The sequence below is a fragment of the Nymphalis io genome, chromosome 6 (assembly GCF_905147045.1).
Source record: "Nymphalis io chromosome 6, ilAglIoxx1.1, whole genome shotgun sequence".
Lineage (NCBI taxonomy): Eukaryota > Metazoa > Arthropoda > Insecta > Lepidoptera > Nymphalidae > Nymphalis > Nymphalis io.
The window spans coordinates 113,984-124,324 of record NC_065893.1 but is presented as its reverse complement, the minus strand read 5'-3'; the positions used below and the strand labels follow the sequence as shown (position 1 = coordinate 124,324).

The 10,341-nt window shown below is 31.4% G+C and overlaps 1 protein-coding gene across 1 annotated transcript; it reads left to right on the top strand.

The window, feature by feature from the left end:
- The first annotated feature begins 5,316 nt into the window (after positions 1-5,316).
- Positions 5,317-10,140, top strand: LOC126769192 (probable cytochrome P450 313a1). The gene is made up of 8 exons (XM_050487833.1): positions 5,317-5,359; positions 6,022-6,114; positions 6,571-6,681; positions 7,421-7,552; positions 8,553-8,745; positions 9,402-9,553; positions 9,643-9,822; positions 9,965-10,140. Exons 1-8 carry the CDS (start codon positions 5,317-5,319, stop codon positions 10,138-10,140), a joined length of 1,080 nt encoding a protein of 359 aa, XP_050343790.1.
- Positions 10,141-10,341: the final 201 nt, after the last annotated feature.

Sequence of the window (10,341 nt, the reverse complement as noted above, 5' to 3'; positions counted from 1 at the left end):
AATATTATTTATGAGATATCCGCCACTACCGAAAGTTCAAACAGAAGTGTCTAAAGCCAGCCTCGCCGGCTGATGAGCTCGGCCGGGCCAGTCTCCACCACGATGATCATCACGTGATCAAGCAGAGCCACCAGGCCAAGCCCCGTCGGAAGACATTCCTAACAATGGGATAAACATACGAATGGAACATAATCTTTGCACTTGGCTATTTCGCTGTCGCATCGGTGGCCATCATCATAATTTTTCTTCTTGCGCGAGAACGTCTTGCTGGCATTTTTCACTGTAACAAACATACACACAAATAGACCAAGTAGTTGTATTTACTGAAAAAAAGCGGTATACCGATAATTTATTTGATCTTTTGTATTTTACCAACCTAAAATTAAAACCTTAAAAAGTCTACACAAATGGGTTAGTTTTTAGTTCTATTTTTATATTATTTAGTTTTGTTTTGCTTTTTAGTTATTTATTTTTATTTTATAGGTTATAATTTTTATAAGTTTTCTTATGTTTGTTCTAATGTTACGCTGTAATTACTAGCTAATGTATTTTTTTTTTGCTTTTAAGCCCTCATATAAGCATGTAATGTCCACATCGAGAAGACTCATTTGTAAATATTCAAAATTCAAAAATTCAAAAGTCAAAATGACGCGACGCTTCTCGTGAATGACGTGGATGAAAATTCGATGAGGAGATGAGGTTCACTATAAGTAATTATTTTGATATTGTTCATACAAATAATAAAATCGTGATTACAAAATGGGACGATGGGTGAGGAGAGTGAAAATTTGGGGTTATATGTAATTTCTGACGCTAAATCTAAATAAAATACAAAATAAAAAAAATCTGGATAGGAACACACCTAGAGGTATGAAATATACTTTTTGACCGATTCTCATGCCTCCCAAATATACATAACAAATTTCATAAAAATCGGTGTAGCCTTTTCAGAGGAGTTCGACCACAAGCACCGTGACACGAGATTTTTATATACTAGAAGATTATATACTAAAACCTTTTCCGAAACGCGCTGCATCTTCTAGTATTATGTATATTGGTTTAGTATTCTTTTTGTAGTTAGACATCACAAAAAGACGTCTCCTTTTATATACGTTTATTAAAGGTTATATTTTTGTCTGGTTTTTTAGTTGAAATTAAATTTAGAAATTTAACCGAAGTTATTATTTTTAGGAATACATGAAAATGCCTGTATGTGTGTGTAAAGCGCAGCTAATCAACTAAGACCCTGCTCCGTAATCTGATTATTAAATGGAATCTTTGTTTGATCCAGTGATAACATCACCGTGGTCCCTTGAGGGCGTGTGTCCTAATAGCTCAAAGAGCTTGCTTGGGATGTTTCTAACAAAGAAGAGATTAGATTCTGATAATATAACTTTTTTTTCTAAGAACGATGATTCTTATCTTTTAAAATGCTTACGAAGAAATATAAAAAAAATAGAAATTGTCTGCGTTAGTTTGATTAGTGTAGTATAGCGTCTAACAATTATAAAGAAATATTTTTTATTTCGTTTACCTTATAACTGTTTGTTCAAGTTCAAATTTATATTTCGAGAGTAATTTTATGAACACTGCTTTAAATATTAGTGTATTATTATTAAAAAAATTAGTGTTTAGTGTTTCGGGGAAGTTGATCAAAAAAGTGAAGTTATATTAATGTTAATTAACAGTGTTAGAAGCACGAGGACTCGCTACTCCATAACTAGAATAAGTTTGTAGCCTAGCCTATAAATATAAAAAATCGACAATGCAGCCCAAGAGAAAACAAAAATAAAATAAAAGCTAAATTATTAATATTCCTTTCCATTACAAACATAGAGATCTTATAGAGTACTAAGAAAACCTTTATGCTGTCGTCTTCTTTTCTTTAGCCTTTTCTTATTTTAGTAACAAACTTTATTTTTATATAAAAATTTATTTTACGATTATGTACTTTATTGATTGATTATAATTTAATAATCTCTTTGACCTTGGTAATGTATATATCTTTTTATATAGACCGCATTCACTAGGACATTTTGTTGTTGAATGTGTACCAAGGCTTAAAAACTCAGGTGTACAAAACATACTATAATGGGTCTGACACAAAAAGAAATTCATATGTAGTACAACAAAACATTTTTTATTTTAAGTATGAGTGAGCGAGCCCATTGTTGGAACACGCTGTATTCACAACGGAATACAATGCTACGAGCGCTATAATTGTTAAGTAACAAGTGATTCCGCGGCGCAGCAGGGGTCCGAGTGACTGAACGTCGCGTCGAGCCGGTTTTGCAATTTTTTTTATATATTACAGTACATGAGACTCAAGGTGACAAAAAAAATTAACCAGATAATTGCCCTTAAATCAAAACTCAAACAGCGTTTGAAAACTTAAGTATGTATTAGTATTTTTCAGTTTCTTTAATCTTGAAACTATTTTTGGAAGAAACACATACGATATCCATTATTGAAAATTTGAGGAAAACTTATGAATTTGCATTTTCCGATCACTTTCTATTTCCAAATTTCTATATTATAATAAAATGATAGGTTTTCTCTTCAATAAATTCAATAATATAAATCATCAGCCAATCACAATCCTTTGACATCGGTCTCTCCCAAAGTGCGCTAATGCCAGGAGCATTATTTTCGCATCCAGTCGAGTCCCGCCACCTTCTTCTAGTTTTCTCTTATAAGAATGTTAATATTAACAAGTTGAATAAAAATTTACAGGTTCGATTTGAGCGCTTACATTATTGATGATGTTCGCTCAGGAGAATTTTGGCAACGCACAAGTGTGACTAATAGTGCAACGGAGAAAATTAACACATCGGGAAAGTGTTTCGATGCAAGAGCAACGGCTTTAGGATTTTGTTTACCTTGCGAGACATAGGAGTTTACACTCCAACCTACCTCCCTCCGTGCTTACGCAATGCAAATTTCAAACTGCGGGTTGATAAGAATTTTTCGACAGGAAAACCGAAAACCTATTGAAATGCTTAACCTTTTTTTTTACTTGCAGTATATTATTAGTCGACACCATGCTGTGAAATGGTTGCACATTTGACATACAAAGCTTACAAAACGATCAGAACTCTGGCAACCACGGACGCTCTGGTAAGCATATTTCTTTGTTAAATCGGAACAACATTTTAAACGCGATACTGGGAGCACATTGACCTATAAAGAGCAGGTAAAAGTACATACATGTGTATTATACTAAGTAACAATACTAAGCCGGTAGGACCATTCATGATTATTTTCCATGACGTTACCTAACCTCCTTGATTTTAATGTCGTCGATCTACTTACGAGGCTAACATATTTATCGCAACTACAAAGGGATAAAAGTGCTGCATACAGGGTGTAATTCAGAAGACATGCAGCAAACATTCGTCTTGCACGACTCGCTAACTGGGTCACGGGCGGGTTGCCAAATCAGACGCGTTCAGAATTGTATAAAGGTCTTTCTTATTCGGTTCAGTTGTATGGGAGTCATTTATCCTAGTTATATTAAAGGTAAAAGCTTCAGCTCATGCTGTCGAAAGCCGTACACTTGTTGTAATATTTGTCTTAGTTTTTTCATTAATTAAACATCTTAAACATGCGTTTTTTTATTCTAAGTTATGGCCAACATTGTAGCTCTATTTGGAACTGATATGATACAATGTATACTCTTCGAATTATGGTACAAAAGGTAACTAATGAAAAAAGTAATAAGACATTAAACTTATAATTTTAGTAAATCGATCATTGGTCCAAAATTGACATAGTAATCGCATTAAGAGACGATATACAACTAGACACACAAACGAAATACGAGGTTGTTTAGCAGTGTAATTAAATACAATGAAATTAAAATATTCTGCATGAAATCAACAAATACTAACTTCACGCTATTTGCCTTTTTAGTATTCTTATTTAATAATATAAATTAAAATATTTGAATATCATTAGTATAGGAACAAATAGCATGACTTAGAAAGGATTTACTGGTGGTAGGGCTTTGTGCAAGCTCGTCTGGGTAGGTACCACCCACTCATCAGATATTCTACCGCAAAACAGCAATACTTGATATCACAACAATATCTTTTTACTAATTACTTAACCCTTATTATTATATATATATATATATATATATATATATATATATTTTTGTCATTTTTAAATTGAGTTCATTTAAAAAAAGATGTTATTAGCAAAATACCGTTATACGACCAATCATATTAAAAAATAGTTTTTCGTATGAAAATTCCAGTTGAGAGGATTTTTTAATGCGTGTCAATAACTGACAGGTCTAATTTGACGTGGATAAAAAAAAATCGTGCAGTTTAGTTTCTAAATTGTAAATAACACTTATAATGTGTACATATAAATTAATGTAGTAAATAGTATTACTTTCATAATATAAATACTTTTTATACAAAAACAAAAAATATGTTCAAATATTTTTTTATATTTCTAAAACCAATGGTATCTATTGCAAAATGTATGTGAAAATTTTCATTTGAATAAAACGCTGAAAATTAATATGTTACATATTTTGTTTTTAAAATATTCGTTATTTACCTTTAAAAGTAAAAAATAAGCGGTCTAAGTATTATTATATACACGCTGAGTCTTTGTTTACCAATTTCGTAATTTTGAGTTGCTTAGAAAATGACTATTCATGACATTAATTTTTCTGTACTACTTTTGATATTTAAAGCTGTAGTCAAAAATATGTGACTTATAAATTTATATATTTAACCAAGTTTCCGAAAGTATCTTCGCCTGGGGATGGTAGGTGCTAGGTATCCTATGGTCTTATCTGTAACCCCCAACAACATCTACTCAAAATTCAATAATCAACCTTTTAAATTGTTATAAATTTAAGAATTAAGGTGTAAAAGTGAAACAACAAACATACTCATTTTCGAATTTATAAAATTAGTTATAATTTATATCATTCATTTAACACTTGTCTGTCTCGAAACTATAAAATAAACAAACCTACAACCTAGCTGTTTAATGATAATTATTGTAATTGTGACTTGTGACAGAGGAAAACAAAAAAAAAACAGTCCCCACTATGAATGATACGAGTATACCGGTCTTACTGTAGCGAGACCATTTCTCATTTTAAAATTATAACAATGTAATGAAAAACTCATTAACACAAAAAACGTTGGAAGGTCGTGGATTATATATATATATAGTATAAAACTGTCAAAATTATATGTTTACGTGCATTTCGTAGCTTGAAGTGATTCTGAAAACAATGATATTTCCGTTTTTAGTGCTGTTACTTATTATTATATTACTATTTCTGGACCAATGGAAGCCGACCAAGTTCATACAATTACACAAAGAAATAGGTGTAAGTTCGAAAGCGTTCCCGTTTATCGGACACGGCTTAATGTTCATAGGAAACGGCGAAGGTAAAAATCTGTTTCATATACAAAAAATATTTTCAAAAGTAATTTCTAATTCGAAGCACTGATCAAACTCAGATGAAATCAATACCAATGCATGTTCAGATTGAAGTCGAATAATAATAAGATAATCCGACATTGACTAGTGTTTTGAAAACTGGTGGTTACAGTCTTATATGACAGGCCGAGTGTCTGATATACAAAAGAAAGAAGTGTATTTACTTAATTTTAAAATAAATTTTGTAAGTATATATTTATTAATCAATTTGTAATACAGTAACAGCTTTGCAGTAACAGTACAGTTTTGCGTAGAGATTTACCATTGAGGCTTAGTTTTAAATTAGACTAATTAGAAACAAATTAAAATCTGTGCATTAAATAGCTAATAATATAGCTAATTAAATAACTTTTTTTAAAACGTGTTTTGAATATTGTTAATAGCTCCGATAGGAGGACACTTTTACGGCTTACAGTTTTTTAGCTAGCTATCTTTATTTTCGGTAAAGGGCGCGGTGCGTTTCAATTCATAAATATTTCGGCAGTCGGCTTTACGTAGTTGATGTTTGTTACAATATATATATTACAATAACGTGGCGAATATTTTCAGATCGTATCTCAACTATACAAAATTTATCCGAGCAAGCGTACAAAAATAAATATGGCATGGTCAGTTTTTTGATCGGCAATTTCTCATGTGTCGGTAAGTTTATTTCATGTTGTAAAGCTATATCCTTAGATTTTATGGCAGTCGTTACGACTAATAGATAATAATAATATCCCGGGACATTTTTCACACACGGCCATCTGATCCCAAATTAAGCTTGTGCAGAACTTGTGCAATGGAAACCAGACAACTGATATACTAATTTTCTTTTATAAATACATACTTATATAGAAAATTACACTCAGACTCAGGACAAACAGACATGTTCATGCACACAAATTTCTGTCCTGGGTGGGAATCGAACCCACAACCTTCGGCGTGAAAAGGCAAGTATCTACCAACCACGCCAACCGGCTCGTCAAATCGATCTGGAGGGAATAAAAATTGTTATAAAAAATATGAACGACAGACACACAAAAGACAATTAAATTAAAAGATAAACGATACTAATGTATCGCTGTTATTTTATTGTAATTATTTTTTTTGTTTTAGCCATATCTGAACCCGTGTCTGCGCATTTTGTACTAAGATCATGCCTTGAAAAAGGACAGATGACGCTTGTTTTCCGTCATATGGTTGGGAACGGATCAATATTTGCTCCAGGTAAATAATCAGGACATTTCTTTTATTTTACAAATTGTAATTACTATAGTTTTAAAACTGCACTGTTATTGTGTAAAAACTCACTCCGTTTTTTTAAAAATATTGAAAATACTACTACTATAATAAATACTAATACGGCGATACGCTGTTTGTGTGTGTGAATCCTTTATAGTCAATGTTTCATCTTGGATAATTTACTAATAATGTTGTTATTATGGATAGTGATCTTAGTATATTTTATTAAATGTAAATTAAGTTTTTTATTTTCTCACTATGTTACTGGTACTACACTGATACATCAATTGATTCAGTCATCATTTATGACTTTTGCAACTTTAATCAGTTCAATTTGTCAGTCGATCGCCTATTATAAATTATGTTATAACAATTTAAATCATTAACTAAAATAATGTCAAACGTATATGTAACGCTTTAGCGGCCATTATTATACCCACATTGTATATTTGGAGTTGAAGTATATATTATACTTTATTAGTAGAGTACATATTATATTATAGATGCTTATTAATTTATGTTTATAATGTGCTCGGTGGTGAAGGAAATCCTTAAATCCCTTAAATTTTGCCACGTGTCTAAGTTACTAGCATGGAGTAGGTCAGTGTGGTTAAATAGTCCTTCTTTCTTATAAGTTTGGTCAGAGGATTATTTAAGGGCTGGTGGATTATTTTATTGTATTTCAATGTTGGTAACATGTATTAAATGTGATATATATTTTAAGAGAGGATATGGCGCGTTCGTCGCAAGATTAATGCATTGGCACTTGCTCCAAAACACATCAACAAGTTCGTCAGAGTATACGCGCGGAACAGTCAGGTGTTGGTGGACAAACTAGCAGTGTATGTGGGGCAGGGTGACATCTCGCTCTGGAATCATTACTGCTCTTATATCTTACTATCTGCTTGTGGTAATTTTTTATATTTTAATATTGCCTTTTTGTTATTTTGTGTCGATGAAGTATTATTTAAAATATCAAATATATAGTCTGTAAACATACATATAATTAAAAGTATACACTTATCGTTTCTAGAAACAATACTCGGCAATAGCGTGAATCTTTGTCCACGAGAATTTCAACCGTTCTGCGAAGCATTTGTATCTTACTTCGACAACGTGATAACTCGCCTATGCCGGCCTTGGCTGTACAGTATTAAAGTGTACAAGCTGTTGCCTGAAGCCACTAAACAATCTCTCAATAAGAAAATAGTGTGGATCTTTATTAACAAAGTAATTTTCTTGGATAATTTAAATAAGATTGCGCTCAGCTAAGGTGTTTTTCAAAATATCAGTAACAATACTAAATTTTTTTCTAATACCGCTCCTAAGGTAAAAATAATTGAGGTCACTACCTCAGCTGAGCTATTTATTTTATCCTTAAGAACTAAGCGTTTCATAGTATAGTTTTAATCTTTATTATATAATTTCAGCTAATCTCCCAAAAAAGAAAACTAATGAAAAAAGAACAAAGCGATACTACTTCTGAAGATGACATTTGTAAGTTTTTAAATAATAATAATTTTTATAATTTTATAATAATAATAATAATAATATCATGTGGGACATTTTTTACACACGGCCATCTGATCCCAAATTAAGCCTTTACAAAGCTTGTGCTATGGAAACCAGACAACTGATATACTACTTTTCTTTTGTAAATACATACTTATATAGAAAATTACACCCAGACTCAGGACAAAGAGACATGTTCATGCACACAAATGTCTGTCCTGAGTGGGAATCGAACCCACAACCTTCGGCGTGAATAGGCAAGTATCTACCGACCACGCCAACCGGCTCAAAATAATTTTAGGAATGTTTCGATTAAATAAATAATTTATTATTTATGATTTTAGTGAGAACACAGGATGATTTGAAAAGTTTATTGGAACTATTGATTCGTTACTCTGGAGGATATTCTGAAACAGAATTACGCGAAGAGTCACTCGTGTTGCTTTTAGCGTCCATTGACACTACAGTTTCTGTCAGCGGCTTTGCCTCAGTCCTGTTGTCTCAACACCTCGATGTACAGGACAAAGTATACGAGGAGTAAGAATAATACCAATTACTTAAATTATTTTAAGAATAAATTTATAATTATTATATTATAATAAATTAGTATTGCGTTTTTTCCTTATAATGAACTGTTAAGCCCAAACAAGTTTTTAGTCGGTTATAAAACGTGAAGTCCTCAACTAGATTGTTTTTTTGTTTATATATTTTGTAATAACAAAAGCAACAACAAAAAGGGCGCAGATATCAAGTAATAAATATATTACATGATATCTGCGCCCTTTTGCGTTGAATTATATATCGATTTTATTGTTTCTCTGAATAAAAAGGATGAATGAATTTGATTCCTATTTTACTATAAAAATACCCATTATAAGTTTTGAGCTGGCACCGACTTCAGAAATAAGGGATTGGAATAAGAGCGTCAGAATAATGCGACATAAGAGCCTTTGAATTCGGCACTTAATAAGTTCAAGATTTTTTTATTAGGATAATATATAAAATTATTATTTAAGCATTTACAATATCTGATCAATTATTTTTGGAGTCCGTGCCAGTTAAGGCAATGTCTTTCCTTACTCGTAGCGATTGTCAATTTCTGCTGCATTATTTATTTGGCTTACTTTACATTTGGGTTCAAATTGTCAATAATAAACTGTAAAAAGTTTTATGATGATAAAAATTTATTTTAGGATTAAAGAAGTCTTTGATGATTTTGATCAGACAATAACTATTAATGATTTAAATAAACTTAAATATTTGGAAGCTGTTTTGAAGGAAACAATGCGACTCTATCCTACGACTCCATTGATTATGAGGAAGTGTCAAACTGATTTAAAACTTCGTAAGTATACACTTTCACTAAAACTAAATCGTTAGATAGTAGATTTTTTTAATTTAAATTGAATTCTTGTAACAATTATATTATTACAGCTTCAGGTTTAGTTTTAAATGAAGGTTGTCAAGCTATTATTAACATATGGGGATTGCACCGTAATCCTAAGTATTGGGGACCAGATGCTGATAAATTTAGGCCAGAAAGATTTTTAGATGCAACACCTGAGCAACAAACCGCTTATATACCTTTTAGCACAGGACCACGAAACTGCGCTGGTAAGATATGAGTATTTTCTACATCTATAACATATGAGAATAATTATTCTATATTAAACACATTCAAATCTAATTAATAATAAAGTATGTTATATTTTAAAAATGCTAACATAATATTTAATATATATAAAAATAATTTCAGGTAGTCGAATAGGCATCATCTCATTGAAAACGACCCTAGTCTCTATTTTACGGAAGTATCGACTAAAACCAGCTGCTTCTTTCATATACAATGAGCAGAACCCTCTAAGAGTGAAACATACATTGGTTACAAAACACTTGGATAACTTTCAAGTACAATTAGAACATAGAATTTGATGATTGAACAAATTTTTTGCCAATAAAATGAACCGAGGTAAGTCACATTTTTTCGAAGTTTTTTATTATGGACTGATTACGTCGTCATCATTAGTTTTTTTAACTTTAATGATTATTAAAATTACCCCGTGTCCAAATATTTACAAGAAATTTAAACATTCATTTATATATTCGGTGTGATATTATAAGGGTACAAAAAGT

Coding starts and splice junctions, on each gene's coding strand:
- LOC126769192 (XM_050487833.1), top strand. CDS start 5,317: ATGGAAGCCGACCAAGTTCATACAATTACACAAAGAAATAGGT. Junction 7,553..8,552: donor AGCAGTGTATGTGGGGCAGG/GTGACATCTCGC, acceptor TTATGATTTTAG/TGAGAACACAGGATGATTTG. Junction 9,823..9,964: donor AGGACCACGAAACTGCGCTG/GTAAGATATGAG, acceptor AAATAATTTCAG/GTAGTCGAATAGGCATCATC.